Source organism: Rhineura floridana, chromosome 16 (assembly GCF_030035675.1).
Source record: "Rhineura floridana isolate rRhiFlo1 chromosome 16, rRhiFlo1.hap2, whole genome shotgun sequence".
NCBI classification, from domain to species: domain Eukaryota; kingdom Metazoa; phylum Chordata; class Lepidosauria; order Squamata; family Rhineuridae; genus Rhineura; species Rhineura floridana.
In genome coordinates this window covers 9,258,271-9,274,964 of record NC_084495.1, presented here as the reverse complement: position 1 = coordinate 9,274,964, position 16,694 = coordinate 9,258,271, and the positions used below count along the sequence as shown (strand labels likewise).

Sequence of the window (16,694 nt, the reverse complement as noted above, 5' to 3'; positions counted from 1 at the left end):
TACTATAAAGATTTTTTTATTGATTCTTCGGTATACACATTTGGAAAATACATTTGACAAATTCCTGTGCTAAAAACAGCTCTTCTGTCCCTGAAGAATTTAGAGGAAGGATTTAAAACTGAGGAAGCACACATTCCTGCTTCCTCCTCTCCAGAGTTCACACACAGAAAATGGTCATACAATTCTCAAGTCTAAAAAAGCCTTTTGAGTACCGTGTAGCGTAGAACCCCATAATAATTCTTCAAACATTCTCCCAACGTATGCCAAAAGGCAGTGGCTCAACCTCAAGTAGGGAGTCACGCAAAAAGAATTATTCATAGGTAAGCTAACCAATTCCATTAGGAGTAAAGATACCAAGTCATTGTCTAGACAAATGTTTCACTGAGCATTGAATAATAATGTTTTAAGAGACTGTTTCAGGGACAAACACGACTCTTGACGTACAAGTGGTCTCCCTATTGAGCTCTACACAGAAAACACAGAACTAGCTCTGTCCATAAAGGTAGGACTTCGTAGGTATGCAGTGTCTTTGGCAGCATCCTGCTATCAATGTCTTCGTTCTCACCCTCCCCCCACCCCGTTTTGGTCACAACTTGTCCACCCATATTCATGCTATGTTTCCTTTGGCAACAGAGACATCTAGCTCAGCATCAGAGAAGCCCCTCCAAGTGTCCTTTTGAAAGAAGCTTGCATCAACTGGGCATTTGTGCCTGAAGGCAAATAGTCTGCTGTGTAATCCCAGGGCTACTGATCAGTAGCATGAGATGATCAAGTCCATCTGGTTTGCTTCCAGTGAGCAAAGAGGAAAGGGCTCAGGGTAAACACCCCCACTATTCTTTCAACTCTGCAGTTCCTATGAAATAAGGGTTAGAGATATTCACAACACACAACACCACCACCACCCTACAATCGATGCAGGGAAGCCACCTCGGAAACAAAGTATGTTCTCAGTGGATCATTAGATTAACTCTGTCTTAAGGAAAGTTGAGTTGAAGGAATAAGGGGATGGTTATCAACTCCCTTCTTTGCTGCTCACTCAGATCAATCAAGCTGATTGGACTTAATTGTCACCTGCCCTCATCACCACACCCCCTTTCTTGTTTGCAAAAAGGTGAAGGACAACACAGGAGAAAATAGAGCACTACATTAAATCAAAGAGTAGCCAAGATAATAGGCATTATCAGAAGTGCCATCATAGAGGGTGAGCTCATTTCCTTTGATCTTAAAAAGCATGCCTAGACTACCCAGCATGGGATTCAGCAGTGGCAGGTGTCCTTAGCCTCTTCATTAGAGGGTGGTCCTTCAAATCTCCCATTGGCTACTAGGCCAAGGGCTCTATTTCCATGGTAGACTCAGGTGCACGCTCAAGAACATCTGTGTCTATAGCAGCCACTGAAGAGTCAATCATCATTGCATTTCCAGCATTTGCACAACAGAGCCACAGAAGATGTGTGTTGTTGGCTGACATAGAAAGAGGCATTGAACTGCTTGGAGGGTCTTCAGCGATATAAGCTGGCAAATCTACAGTTCTGTAAGAAGAAGAGTCACAGGAAGAAGAGGTCATCTCAGGAGAGGCAGCACCCTCCCATACAACTGGCTCCTCATCTTGGCCTAGCAGCCAACGCCGGTACTTGTCCCGGGACATGCAAACACAAAAGCCAAGGAACCAAGAGAGGACTACAGCAATGAAAAACCAGGAAGCATTTGAGATCTCTGGAAAGATAAGAAAGGCCAGTTAAGAAGTGCCATGGTCTCCCTTACCGAGTCCACCCTTGCATTCTCCCCCAACCCCCATTTCTTGCACCAGGTTATGGGGGAAACTGTGGCCCTCCAGATATTTATTTGGACAATTAATACTACTTATGTTTAAAGAAAACTCTAAGAGGTTGCTGACCTACAACTCAGTCTTAGCAAGCATGGTCAATGGCCAGGGATGATGAGAGTTGTAGTTCAGCAACATCTGTGTTGGAAGTGTGGAAAATTGCAATTCAAATTTGGGGGTTGAGGTTTGCATGCCTGAGGAGAGACAGAAATAATTCTCCTAGCTGGCTAGGCTGTACCTGACCTGACCCCTACCCACCTATGAGTCTTCCTTCTGTGAAAATGGATGCCCTTAGGCAGCAATGTAGTGACAAATTCAGAAGTACAGGGTCCCTTCATGATACTCACACCACATACCCTCTTTTCTACTTTCCTTCATCTCCCTTGCTCTCCCTGTCATCTCACAGGTCCACATTCTACTACAACAAATGCCCCTAGGAGCCCATTGTTGGAAGTGGGGCAAAAGCAACTCCAGTTTGGGTTCTTTTGTGTATTCTAGAAAGAAGATAGAGTTAGGGTCCTCCAGCTGGCCAGGCTTGCCTACCTTTACATGTGCTGTTCTCTACCTAACTTCCTTCCGTTGTAAACTGATATGCTCAGGGAAGCTGACCTGCCCCTCCTTCCTTTGTCTTCTTTGACTGTCTGAGGAGAGAAGAGACATCTTTGTCTTTGCTTTTTCTCCTGAGCCATGAGGGCAATACCCAAGTCTGTGCATTGCGCCTCCAACTTAGTTAGTTAGAACTAGATATGCCTTTCCTATCTACTATGTATTTCTATAACTAAAGTAGCTTTTCTTATTTTACTAAGTCTTAAGTCCCAGTAATCTAAATGCAGGGTAAAAGCCTTCTACTTAGGTAAATACACACACTGGCACACATGCAGCTCAGATGCTGAGTGTCTGCATATTTCCATAACACCCATCAGCATGAAAGTGGAGGCTGTGTGTCAGCTACTGAGAAGAATCTTCTCAGTGGCTGACTCACTTCCTTTCATTCTGATTGACTCCAATCAGCACAAAAGGACAAGACTTTTCTCAGTGGCTAACACGCTCCCTTTTATTGCTGATTGGCTCATGCATAGGGACCTGGCTTGTGTTGGAAGCGGGGCAAGAGCAATTCCTGTTTTGTTCTTTTGTTTATGTTCCAGAAGGGAGATAGAGTTGGGGTCCTCCAGATCGATAGGCTTGGTTACCTTTCCCTGTGATGCTCTGACTGACGTCCTTCCATCGCAGACTGACATGCTTAGGGAAACTTATTTGCCCCTCCTCCTTCTGCCCTTTCCTTTCTTTTCTTCTTCCACTGTCGGGGAGAGAGGGGAGACACCTTTGTCTCTGCTCTCTCCCTCCTGAGCCATAAGGGCAACTCCCTAACCTGGGTGTTGTGCCTCCAACTCAGTTAGTTAGAACAAGGTATGCCTTTCTATTCACTATGTTTTCTATAAATAAAGTAGCTTTTCTTATTTTACGAAGTCTTAAGTCTCAGTGACCCTAATGCAGGGTAAAAGCCTGCCACTTAGGTAAACGCACACACGCATCTCAGACCTTTGATGATCTCTGCTAATAGCTATACAAATTTACATAAGAGCTTGGATCCTACTCCCCAAAAAGTAATGGGTCTACCTATGATCCCCCTGCAACTCCAGGCTACTGCACCCCTTCCCTTAGGGAAGTTGACCACTCCTCCCAACTCTCCTTCCTGCTCCGACCACCAGAGGAAGAAGAGACATCTTGCTCTTTGTCTCTCTTTCCTGAAGCATGAACACCATGTCCAAGCTTTGGCCATTGCGCCTCCAACTTAGTTAACTAGAACTAGTTCTGCCTTTCCTATCAACTATGAATATCTATAAATAAAATAGTTTTTTCTTATTTTTAACCAAGTCTGATGTCTCAGTGATTTATAGTAGGGTGAAAGCCTGCTCCCTTACAGGTAAACTCATGCACATACACACTCAATTCTGCCGCTGCTGCTAATCACAGCCTCTCTGCTACCCAAGAATCTGGAGGGCCAAAGCTTCCCACACATACATCTTACACATATGCCTCATTTCTTCCAAAGACAACCCACAGCTCCTCAATTTGGGGTGTGGAGAGTAATGTTGCATATGCAGAAGATGAGCCCTGATCCATTAATTCACAATGACTGCTTTCCAACCACAAGGAGATGGGATTCAGATTTCCTATCAAGTCTACTTCCTTATTTTACTATTCATATATAATGCCATTCATGTCCTGCCTTTTGTCCAAGGAGCACAAGACAGGGTACATCACATCACCCCATTTTATCTTCCCAACAACTCTGTGAGGTAGATTAAGCTGAAAGGTGATGATAAGTCCAGCGTCACCACCTAGAAAGTCTTATGGCTCAGTGGATGTTAGAACTCAGTCCAACCTTGAGGTAGCCTAAGTGGTGTTGGGATATGTAGTTCAACTCCAACTTGTGGGTTGAGGCTGCATGAGGTTAAAAAGGGTAGCTAGAGAGGAGACCTCCTGGTTGCTAGGCTTATACCTGTCCTTTGATCTCCTGCTGTCTCTCCCTTCCTGCTAGACTGATATGCATGGGATGCTGACCACATCTCCTTCCTCCTTCCTTCTTCTTTCTCTTGAGAGGGAGAGCAGACATCTTCTCTTTGTCTCTCCCTCTCCTCCAAGCATGAGGGCAAACACTAGGCTTAGTGTTTGCATCTCCAACTTAGCTAGTTAGCTAGATGTAGAACTCTTTCCTATCAAGTATGTACTTCCAGAATAAAGTAGTTATTTCTTATTTTAAAGCTTAAAGTCTGTCTGACTAATTTGCAGGGAAGGTGTAATCTTTAGCAAAGATTCAAATGCACCTAAAGGCTCACGCAGTCTCTTCATTCCCAATTTTGCCACTCTGCAACAAGTGGTGCCCTCCAGATGCTGCTGCTCTGCCACTCCCATTCCCTGTGACCACTGGCCATGCTGCTGGCTGGGGCTGATGGGGGCTGGAGTCCAGCAACATCTGGAAGGCACACACAGGCCCATAGGCAGGGGGGTAGGGGAGCCTGCCGCCTGAAATTTTTTCTGCCCCCAATTGGAAAAACTAAATAAATAATGAAATTTATTACAGAAAAACATTCTTCCCCCCACTACTTTTTGGCTGTTGCAGAGTAGCAAAATTAGGCACTTGAGCATCTGAGTGAGCTTTGTGTGTTTGAATCTTTGCTAGAGATTACACCTTCCCTGCAAATTAGTCAGACAGAGACTTTAAGCTTTAAAATAAGAAATAACTACTTTATTCTGGAAGTACATACTTGATAGGAAAGAGTTCTACATCTAGCTAGCTAGCTAAGTTGGAGATGCAAACACTGAGCCTAGTGTTTGCCCTCATGCTGTGAGGAGACAGACAGAGAAGAGAAGCTGTCTTCTCTCTCTCTCTCAAGAGAATGAAGAAGAAGCTGGAAGATGTGGTCAACTTCCTTGAACCAACAGCTAAAAGTGGCTAGCATCTGAAACCAGAGAAGAGGAAAAGAAGGGGGGAACCCCAAAATGCTAGAAAAATATTTTTTCTTTATAATCCAAGCCCAAATCCAAGCATTTGGATTATAAATAAAATATATTTTTCTAGCATTTTGGGGTTCCCCCCTTCTTTTCCTCTTACCAACATCCTGATAATATCAGTCTAACAGGAAGGGTCAGCAGATCCAAGGATAGGTATAGCCTAGTGACCAGGAGGTCTCCTCTCTATCTACCCTTTTAAACCCCATGCAGTCCCAACCCACCAGTTCGAGTTGAACCACATCTTCCAACGTTAGTAAACCCCCCCCCCTTGAACTGCTAGGCTACCTGTGGCCTGACACCACATTGGCTGTCCCCACCGGGGTGCCTGGGATTTGGGAGAGAGATTCAAGCACCATCAGACCTCTCAAGAAAAGCACCAGTTGTGCTTTTAAATATAGACCTAAAGGGGAAAGTTGTCTAAGGAAATTGGGAAAATAAACAAAATGGATGGAGGGGACGGGGTAGGGGAGCTAGATGCAGACCAGAACGGGACTTCTATATTTTTAATAGCTGCATAGAAAAAAAGGATTTCAGCAGGCGTGGGTTGCGTTTAGTTAGTCAGACAAACTACACCTGCTAAATGCTCTCTTCTAGGCAGCTGTTAAAGGTGCAGGAGCCCTTTCCTCTTACGTCTCAGGGGCAGAGTGTGGGGGACCGGGTGAAGGGCCTCTCCAATCCACCAGGAGTGAATGAAGTCCTCTTACGTATTGTGGGCTGGGACCCTGTGACCTTTTTCACTCTCACAGCTCTGATGGCTGCCTCCAGCTGTCGGTCAGTACAGCACAGTCGCTGGTCGAGGCGGGCCTTTCCCGAGGAGCAGCAGAAGGGCAGGGTGCAATTGCCGCAACAGAATTTGGCGTCCGCACGCTCGGGCCGCTCAGGACACCGAAAGGGCTTGACTCGCGACTGCGTCCCTTTCGCCCAGCCGCGGCACAATTCGCCCGCAGTGGAGACGTTTCCCCGAGCTGACAGCAAAAGAAGGACGCACAGAACTATCCTCATAATGCACTCTTTTCTAGACAGGGGCTAGGTCGGGGTGCTGCGCGGCCGGTTTTCTAAGCCCTCACCTAATGCGCTTCGCTGGTTACTGCAGCCCTCCCCGTCGAATAAACGTGTGGATGCGAGGAGCCAAACTTATATGCAGACTCTGCCAATCATCCTTTATATCCACACATACACACACGAAAATTCTCCTCTGTTCCGAACCGACAAACATAACTCGTCTCAGCTGGACTGGCCCCAATCCACACTGATACAGCCTCTGGCCATTCTCCTTTCCCTCATCAGGAATGGGTCAAAAGGCCTCCTGTTCCAAACGGGCAGTTCACAGTTGGCAAGATTGGCGGCCCTGATGTGTAGGGTTGCTAACATCCAGATAGTATCTTTTACACAGAAGCAACTGCCACCAGCTCCTAAGTAAGTCTGGTTGGATTCAGGTTTCCTCAGAAGTAAGTCTCATTTTGTTCAAAGGGCATTACTCAAAAGTAAGTATGCATATCCCACATGGGAGCAAGCGCTCAACTGACATTTGTTGATCTTATTTATTTTGTTTCATTTCTGAATAGCTTTCTATGAAGCCTCTGGAAGCAATTTCATATATATATGACAATTGCATATGTAAAAAGCAGTTAACATAATTGCATATATAAAAACAATTTCAAGTCCAACAAAACTCCATTTAGAAGACTTGTTGAAATAAGAAAGTCTTCAAGAGGTGCCAAAAAGACAATAGAGATGGCACCGGTCTGATATGTAGTGGGAGGGAGTTCCAAAGGGTAAAGGCCAGATTCTGCCATGGGCAGAATTGACCACTTCATAAGATGGTGTCTCCAGGCTGCCCTCCAGTGATTGATAGAGTATATACTCCCAATGAACATTGGGACTGGGCTCCTGGACTTACGTTTACTTGGGAGTTGCTATGCATTACCTCTGAGTAAATATGAATAGCTTTATGGCTGCAATCCTAGGCACAGTTTCCTGGCAAGACTTGGAATTCACATCTCAGAATCTGAGCTCAGAATTCCTAAAACTGGGGTTTCAGTCATATACATATTTACCAATGAGTAAACAAATGCTATTGGAGGTTGCTGATGTTGTGGTGTAAATTTGTATATTAGTTAAGCAGAGAGTAACAGTGGTCTGAAATGTGTATGTGCCAGTGTGTGTGTGTTTACCTAAGGAAGCAGGCTTTTACCCTGCACTGAGATCACTGAGACTTTAATAAAATAAGAAAAGCTAATTTATTTATAGAAATGCATAGTAGATAGAAAGGCATACCTAGTTCTAACTAAGTTGGAGGCGCAATGTCCAGGCTTGGGAGTTACCCTCATGGCTCAGGAGAGAGAGAGCAGAGACAAATGTGTCTCCTCTCTCTGGGACAGTCAGAGAAGAGAAGAGAGGAAAGGGCGGAAGTCAGTCAGAGCATCACAGGTAAAGGTAGTTAAGCCTATCCATCTGGAGGACCCCAACTCTATCTCCCTTCTGGAATATAAACAAAAGAACAAAACAGGAGTTGCTCTTGCCCTACTTCCAACATCCACTTGAAGGCACATAACAACAAAAGCCTCATTGAATTTGATGGGGCTTCCTTCCAAGTAGACATGCACATGCATATTTTATACTGCTTTATGTAAACTGCCAAAAAAGTTTTAGATGATTAAGCAGTATGTACAGCTTGTTCAATAAATACTCTAACTCAGCTCCAACTGTCACCAGAGGAACTTCTGAAGGGCAGTACTGAGCAGAGAAGCAGCAGTTGCAGCTTCTTTTACACCAGGAGTGGGTGAACCTTTGGCCTTTCAGATGTTGCTAAACTACAACTCCCATCGGCCCTAGCAATTATAGCCAATGCACAGGGAAGATGGGAGTTGTAGTTCAGCAACACTTCTACTCTCAGCTTCAGAGGCAGCCTGATTCATATCAAGTAGCTGGTGTTATCATGACGTTCTTAATGTTTAGTCTAAATAGTTTGTCTGGCAGTTTGAACCTATTGGTTTTGATCTTACCAGTAGTGTAGTGACAAATTCAGAAGTGCAGGGTCCCTTCATGATGGTCACAGCCATGCCCCCTTCTAAGATTATACAACCTTCTAAGATTATAGAATAACCTGATCAGGTTTGAATAGAGCTTTCTGCTTCTCTGTCACTGTCACCATTTGACTGTCCTTTCTCACTGCCAGAGATTTTGCTTGAATTTCTGAATTCAGCGTCTGCACATTCATCTCCTGCTGCTACCAAACTGCTTGATGATGTAGATGGGATGCTATCATCAGAATTCACTGTCTCTTCTTCTGCAATTACAGAATTGTCACTTTCCACAACTTGGCTTTTAGAAGTAGGAACTAATAGGAACTCCTTTCATTCTGACTGGCTCCAATCAGGGGAAAGGACCAGGAAGCAAGTTAGAACACTCTTCTCAGTGGCTAACTCCCCTTTTGTGGTGTTTGGCTCATATGATGCTGGACACATAGGGACCTTGCTGGGACCTGGCTCTCAAAAAAAGTAAGGGATCTAAGACAGTCGAGACCCTGGACTACTACTCCCCGACACCTGGCAGTTGCCATACTCAGAAGAAAGCTCACAATTATAAAACCCATTTGTGACCAATTTGTTCTACCATTTATATTAATACTTAATCTCAGAAGACAGATTGTCTCCCCCCCACACACACACACAGAGTTCTTTCTCACACAGGAAAGCCTTTATAACTCATTGTTGCTTAAATAGTCATAGTTTTGTCTTTAAAACTATCAAGGTAGCTCACATGATGCCCTTTTGATGTTGTCATTGGTCAGGGATGATGGGAGTTGTAGTCCAATAATATCTGGAGGGCACCATGTTGGCTATCCCTGCAGTAGTATGTTGGTTTCTATTGGATTTAGGATTTCTTTTGAAAACCAAGTTGAGGAAGATTGAAAGCATATAAACATTTAAATATATGGTTTTTTGTTTTTTAAAAATCCAACCTGTCCAGAGTTGTGGCTGATGAAAGACAGCAAGCAAATTAGGGATTAAGCCTTTCTGGCCATCACTTCACCCTGCAAATCATTCCCTACCCACTTCATCGGAGAAGCATCAACCAGTCTGTGATAGTATAATCCTGGCTTGCTTCAGCCCATTATTAGATCCCCAATGCTGATCGAGGTACGAGTGTTACTACAGGCAGCTAAAATCTTGGACAAAAGCATACTGAGGATCAGCTATACTTGAAAGTAGGTAGAAGTTAAACCAAGCATGGGAGATGGGGGGGGGGAGAGAGAAAGATCAAAACAATGCACATATTTTAGTGGTGATTTGATCCATATATTTGGAAACATTTAAATAGGGTCTGTGCTAAAACTGACTTCTTGAATCCAACAAACATTTAAGTTCAGGAGACATGCATTTCTGCTTGACCGTTTTCCCTCTTCAGGATTAATACACAGAACCAGTCATAGTTTTCCAGTTTAAAAAAGCCTTGGGATAACGTCTGGCATGTTGCTCCACAGTAACAGTGCAAACATTCCTGTGCTTCATATAGCAACAGCAGAGCTTGGAAAGTTACTTTTTTGAACTACAACTCCCATCAGCCCAATGAGGTGGCCATGCTGGCTGGGGCTGATGGGAGTTGTAGTTTAAAAAAGTAACTTTGCGAAGCTCTGATCAACAGCTGGAGATTAAACAGGACAGTCACACGGATTTTTTTCTTTTCATAGTAAGCCAGTCCAGTGTTTCACACGGCAGCTCAAGAATAACTTTGCCCTGTCTTCATTGGCAATTTTTGTCTAGGTTCCTTGCAGGGGTAGTAGCCTCTATGCCTGGCTTTCCGAACTTGGTGCCCTCCATATGACCTTGGGACTTCAACTCCCATCATCATCTCTGACCACTGGTCATGCTAGCTGGGGCTGATGGGAGCTATAGTCAAAAACATCTGGAGGGCACCAGGCTGGGGATGGCTGTTCCATGTTTTGCCTATTCAGTGGCTTCTAGAGAGCTATGGTGAGGGGAATCTTTGGCTCTGCAGATGTTACTGAACTACAGCTGCCATCATCCCTAGCCATTGGCCATGCTTGCTGGGGCTCATGGGAGTTGTAGTTCAGCCATAGCGGGAGGACTAAATGTTCCCCACAGCTGCTAAACACCAACAGCACAGAACTAGCACGTCTATCGGGTCTTCTTTCCTTTTATGGGCAATGTGGCGCATCTAGCAACATCCTACCATATCGATACCTACTCTCACACCAAAGTAGCCCCATATGCATGCTTCTTTCCTTTAGAGACAGAGCCAACTAGCTCCTGCTTTGAGAAGTCTCTTCCCTTTCCTCAAAATGAGTTATTTCCACTAAATATACATTTGTATTTGAAGACGAAGCATTTTTAACAGTCTGCTATGTAAGCTCAGAGCCCAGATAACCAGGCGATTGAGGGATTTGTTGTGGTTGCTGTTTGCTCCAGTGAGCACAGGAGATACTCTTTCAGTTTAGCCACCTACACTCTCCCTTGTGATAGTTACAGCATAGTAGTCCATAAGGAAGCCCATCAGATGTTTGTTGGACTACAACCCCCATCATCTTTGGCCATTGGCCATTCTGGCTGGGGCTGACGGGAGTTGGAGTCCAACAAGGTCTGGAGGATGATAGGTTGGCCACCCCCTCCCATTTAGGACACAGATCTTCTGTATCCAAGATATCCTTCACTGAACAAACCGGGGCTAGGGAGCCTTAGGAAATCTGTCCGCCTTGGTCCTTGTCACAACACACTGCTGTATCATGCTTGCAAGTGAATGTTACAATTAATGCATACCATTAAAATAACCATCGTCATTAATCTCCTTGATCCCAAAAGGAAGGTAAGATTGTTGAGCATGGGGTTCTGCTTCGTTAAGTGTAACCAGCCTCTTTGTTAGAGGTGGGCCTTCAAGCATACCAGGTTCACATTTCCATTTGCAGGACAGGCTCAGAGGGAAGACCAAGGCCACCTTGATTCAGAGGAGCCTCTGGAGACAAGATGATTGCCTCACCCTCCAGGATTCCAGGGTTTGCATAATGGAACTGCTGAACAGATGTGCTGTCCAAAGCAAGGGGCAAGTCACAGGTGCCTTGAAGGTCCTCAGCACCAGAATTTGGTGAAGCTGTGCTCACGCGATCACCAGACAGGTGAGAAGGGTTAATGACAGAGAGTCTCGAAGGAGAGCCAACATCCTCCTGCTGGGTCTGCTGCCCTTGCTCAGTGCAGGATCTCAGACAAGTCTGGATCTGGGTGTAGAAGAAGTAAACACCAATAGCAATGAGGGCAAAACCCGCTGCTGTGATGAAAAACAAGATCAAGTTCCAGTCACCTAGAAATAAAAGAAAGGAAAATAATTCATCTGTCATATATGACCGGCAAATCCTGTGTGTCTCTCTCTCACTCACTCACAGCACCCAATATCGGACTTTAGATCAGACTTGGGAAACCTGTGACACTTCAGATGTTGTTGGACTCCCACTGGCCCCAGCCAGCCAGCCAGCCCAACAGTCACAGATGGGAGTTGTAATCCAACAGGGCTCCTACTGGGAGGAGCGGCGGGATATAAATCAAACAATAAATAAATAAACTTCTGGAGGCCCGCAGGTTCCCTACGCCTGCTTTGGATCCTCCTCTTGTCCTTCCCCCGCAAACCCCACAACTCCTCTCCTTGTTGGCAATACGTGGTTCAGCTCAAACTGGTGGGTTGGGTCTGCATGGGGTTAAAGAGGGTAGATGGGCTCCTAGGTTGCACCTATCCTTTGATCTCCTCCTAATTCTTCCTTCCTGTGTAAACTGATATTCTTAGGATGCTGACCACATCTTCTGGCTTCCTTCTTTTTCTTCCTGAGAGAGAGAGAGAGAGAGAGAGAGAGAGAAGACATCTTGCCTTTGTCTCTCTCCTCACAGCATGAGGGCAAACACTACATTCAGTGTTTGCGTCTAGACAGGAAAGGGCTATCAAGTATGTGTTACTTATTTTGACGCTGAAAGTCTCAGTGTGACTAATTCCAAGGAAGGTGTGCTATTTAGCAAGGATTCAAATACATACAAAGCGCATTCAGGTGGTTCTCTGTTCCTCGTCAACAGTAGACCACACAAGGGCCACGGGTTCAAGCCCCAGCATCTGTAGGCAGGGCTGGGGAACTGTCCAGTCTAAAACCCTGGAGAGCGACTGCCAGTCAGTACAGAACACAGTCAGTGTAGACTAGAGAGGTAGCCAACATGGTGCCCTCCAGATGCGGAAGTCAAATCTTATCAGCCCCAGCCAACCTGGCCAATAGACAGGGATTATGGGAGGCTAGTCCTCAACAGCTAGAGTGGGTGTGGGGAACCGTTGGCTGTCCAGATGCTCCTGAACTACAACTCCCATCATCCCTAGCCACTGGCCATGCTTGCTGGGGCTGACAGGAGTTGTAGTTCAGCAACATCTGGGCAGCCAAAAGCTCCCCACACCTGATCTAGACCAGAGGTTCCCAAACTTTTTCCCCCACGGGCCACTTGAAAATTGCTGAGGGTCTTGATGGACCACTAAATAATTTTGCTGGCTGCTGTAGCAATTGTGCTAGATGCTGTGTGATTTTTTTTAATTGTGTTTTTATTGTTTCTTTTATTTCTTATATATTGTACTTCATTGTATTACAGTTTGAATTCCATAGAATTCAACTTGTAATACAATCAAGTACAATATAAGATATAACAGCAGCAATAAAAACACAATTAAATTCAATCCGGTTTTAGGCCCGGTTTTGGCACTGAAACAGCCTCGGTCGCCCTGTATGATGACCTTTGTCGGGAGAGGGACAGGGGGAGTGTGACTCTGTTGATTCTCCTTGATCTCTCAGCGGCGTTTGATACCATCGACCATGGTATCCTTCTGGGGAGGCTCGCGGAGCTGGGAGTTGGGGGTACTGCTTGGCAGTGGTTCCGCTCCTACTTCGCAGATCGTCGCCAGAAGGTAGTGCTTGGGGAACATTACTCGACACCCTGGACTCTCCATTGTGGAGTCCCTCAGGGGTCAGTTTTGTCCCCCATGCTTTTTAACATTTACATGCAGCCTCTGGGTGCGGTCATCAGGAGTTTTGGAGTGCGTTGCCATCAGTATGCTGATGACACGCAACTCTATTTCTCCTTTTCATCTTCTTCAGGTGAGTCTGTTGATGTGCTGAACCGTTGCCTGACCGCGATAATGGACTGGATGAGAGCTAATAAACTGAGACTCAATCCAGACAAGACTGAGACACTGTTGGTGAACGCCTTCCCCGCTCAGATGGTGGATGTGCATCCTGTTCTGGATGGGGTTACACTCCCCCTGAAAGAACAGGTCCGTAGTCTGGGGGTTCTTTTTGACCCTTCCTTGTCTCTCGAGGCTCAAGTGGCCTCGGTGGCACGGAATGCGTTTTACCACCTCCGTTTGGTAGCCCAACTATGCCCCTATCTGGACGGCGACGACCTCGCCTCAGTTGTCCATGCTCTGGTAACTTCAAGATTGGATTACTGTAATGCACTCTACATTGGGCTGCCCTTGAAGACAGTTCGGAAGCTTCAGCTAGTGCAGAATTCGGCAGCTAGATTATTGACGAGGACCAGTTGGTCTTCGCATATAACTCCTGTTCTGGCTCGCCTGCACTGGCTACCTATTTGCTTCCGGGTGAGATTCAAGGTGTTGGTTATGACCTATAAAGCCTTACATGGCGTGGGACCGCAATACCTGGTGGAACGCCTCTCCCACTATGAACCTACCCGTTCGCTTTGTTCGTCATCGAAGGCCCTCCTCCGGGTACCAACTCACTGTGAAGCCCGGAGGGTGGTTACTAGATCTAGGGCCTTTTCTGTGGTGGCCCCCAAGTTGTGGAATAGCCTCCCCAAAGAGGTACGCCTGGCGCCTACACTATTATCTTTTCGGCGCCAGGTAAAGACCTTTTTATGCTCCCAGGCATTTTAAACACTTTAATCTTTTTAGCTTTTTAATCTTGTATACTAAGTCTTTATTTTTATTTTCTGTTTAACTGTATTTGTTTTTATGTCATATATGTTTTTGTGATTTTATTATTGCCATGTATGTATTTTACCCTATGCTGTTTACCGCCCTGAGAGCTATTTGCTAAGGGTGGTATATAAATGCAACCAAATAAATAAATAAATAAATCTATAAGAATATTTAATGTGACCGATGTTTCACTTCCAACCACAAATCCACACACACACTGAGGACCACCTGAATGAAGTGCCATAGTTTGGGAACTCCTTGACCTAGAGGGGGCTGGACTCAATGGCTTTATAGGCCCCTTCCAACTCTATGATTCTATGATTCTAGAAGGGAGCCAGGATGGGGAGGGCTGATCTAGATACTGTGGAGTGGAGCTACTTCAAGGGAGACCATTCATTCCTAGATGCAAGTGCTGTCCTATACTGATTGGAACCATGACCCTTCTCCCAGGCATTTTAGCATGTGTTTTTAAATTGCTTTTTAAAAATGTGTTTTTAAATTTGAATATTTGTTTTTAATGTTTTTAATTGTTATAAACCACCCAGAAAGCTTCGGCTATGGGGCGCTATACAAATGCAATAAATAAATATAAATTTAGAAAGACAAGGGTCAAGTAGTCCAGGGAGAGGGAACATATAGCCCTGCAGATGATGAGACTCCATTTCCCATCATCTCCAATAATTGGTTGTGCTGGCTGGGGCTGTAGGGGTTGGAGTCCAACAAGATGATGATGATGATGATGATGAAATGAATGAATGTATCACCCGTCCTTCACCAGAAGGTCCCAGGGCAGATCACAATATAAAATACAAGATCTTGACAGCCACAGATTCCCCGTCCCTAAAGTAATCCCTACTTTGAGGGAAAATGAAATATAGGAAAAAGAGAGCATAGGAAAATAGGACACTGCCTTGTGCCAGGTCAGATTTTCGCCCTTCTAGCTCAATATTGTCTATACTGACTGGCAGCAGCTCTCCAGGGCTTCAGGCAGCAGGGGACCCTCCCAGCCCTACCTGAGGTTGCCAGGGGCTGAACCTGGGACCTTCTGCACACAAAGCAGGTGGCAAATTCAGAAGTGCAGGGTCCCTTCATGATAGCCATAGCCACACACCCCTTCTGAGGTTATTCAACCTTTAAATATTATAGAATAATCTGGCCAGGCTTGAATCCTGCTTTCTGCTTCTCTGCCACTGTCACCATTTGACCTTTCTCACTGCCAGAGATATTGCTTGAACTCCTGGATTCAGTGTCTACACATTTATCTCCTGTTGCTACCAGACTGCTTGATGATGTAGTTGGGATGCTATCAACAAGATTCACTGCCTCTTCTTCTGCAGTTCTTCTCATTCTCCACAACTTGGGTTTTTGAAGTAAGAACTAACTCCTTTCACTCTGATTGGCTCCAGTCAGCAAGAAGGAAACACATTAGAAGACTCTTCTCAGTGGCTAACACCCTTTCGTGCTGTTTGGCTCATGGGATGCAGGAGACATAAGGATCCTGCTGGGACCTGGTTTCCAAAACAGTAAGAGGTCTAAGACCCCCTGAGACCCTGGACGACGACTACCCTAGCTACCACTGAACTATGGTCTTTCCCTTCAAGCGCCTAAGAGATGGAGTTACAAGTTTTCCACCTTTTTTGGCCAAGGCCACCTCCCAATCTCCCGACACCCTAACAGCTGGCGAATGATGGAACAGACTTACGTTCCTCATCAGCTGAAGACTGGGTGGTTTTTTTCACTGGACCCCCCCGGGGGCACCGCTGTTGATCGAGGCGGTCCTCTCGCGAGGAGCAACAGTAGGGCAAGCTGCAGGTCCCACAACAGAACGGGGCGTCCGCGCCGTCGCGTCGCTTTGGACACGCGGCTGGAGGAGACTCAGCCCCGCACATCCAAGAACAGCAGGGTTCGCCCTCGGCCGCCGCGGAGGCGCCTCCCAGAGCCAAGAGCAGGACCCGGAGGCACAACACGGCCCGCGCCATAACGCGAGCTTAATTCAGGCGCGGCGCCGCCGCCGCCTTTTCCCCAACCCAAAGCCCCTCCCCCTGCTTAGTAACCTCTCCCAACCCTCCCGTCTAATAAACCAGATTAGGGCACGCGGGAGGAGTGGCCGGGCAGACGCGCTAACCCCGCCCAACCACTTTTTATATTCCACCAAGATAGTTCTTGAAGAGAGAAGTGCAACTCGCATCAACTGAGTGTCCCCAATCCTCCTCCCCAAAAAATATCCGCAAGGTCCTCTCCGAGCATTATCCTCTCTCCACCTCCAGGAATGGTGTTGTGGTGCTAAATTAGTTAAGCAGAGAGTAACAGCGGTCTGAAATGCGAGTGTGCCAGCATGTGCGTGCGTTTACCTAAGAAAGCAGGCTTTTATCCTGCATCAGTA

General features: G+C 45.9%; 2 protein-coding genes across 2 annotated transcripts; both read right to left on the bottom strand.

Annotated features, from left to right (window-relative positions):
* On the bottom strand, positions 1-6,509 carry LOC133371232 (protein shisa-3-like). Its single transcript, XM_061598429.1, has 2 exons — positions 6,043-6,509; positions 1-1,713 (listed from the first exon to the last, which is right to left on the bottom strand). Exons 1-2 carry the CDS (start codon positions 6,338-6,340, stop codon positions 1,322-1,324), a joined length of 690 nt encoding a protein of 229 aa, XP_061454413.1. The 5' UTR covers positions 6,341-6,509; the 3' UTR covers positions 1-1,321.
* Positions 6,510-9,617: 3,108 nt separating this feature from the next.
* Positions 9,618-16,347, bottom strand: LOC133371227 (protein shisa-2 homolog). The gene is made up of 2 exons (XM_061598422.1): positions 16,014-16,347; positions 9,618-11,653 (listed from the first exon to the last, which is right to left on the bottom strand). Exons 1-2 carry the CDS (start codon positions 16,288-16,290, stop codon positions 11,247-11,249), a joined length of 684 nt encoding a protein of 227 aa, XP_061454406.1. The 5' UTR covers positions 16,291-16,347; the 3' UTR covers positions 9,618-11,246.
* Between the last annotated feature and the right edge of the window lie 347 nt (positions 16,348-16,694).

Excerpts from the sequence above, each read along its gene's own strand:
- LOC133371232 (XM_061598429.1), bottom strand. The coding sequence starts at position 6,340 with ATGAGGATAGTTCTGTGCGTCCTTCTTTTGCTGTCAGCTCGGGGAAAC. Across the intron at positions 1,714-6,042 it reads AGGGTCCCAGCCCACAATAC|AGATCTCAAATGCTTCCTGG; the intron begins GTAAGAGGACTT and ends TTATCTTTCCAG.
- LOC133371227 (XM_061598422.1), bottom strand. The coding sequence starts at position 16,290 with ATGGCGCGGGCCGTGTTGTGCCTCCGGGTCCTGCTCTTGGCTCTGGGA. Across the intron at positions 11,654-16,013 it reads GTCTTCAGCTGATGAGGAAC|GTGACTGGAACTTGATCTTG; the intron begins GTAAGTCTGTTC and ends TTTTATTTCTAG.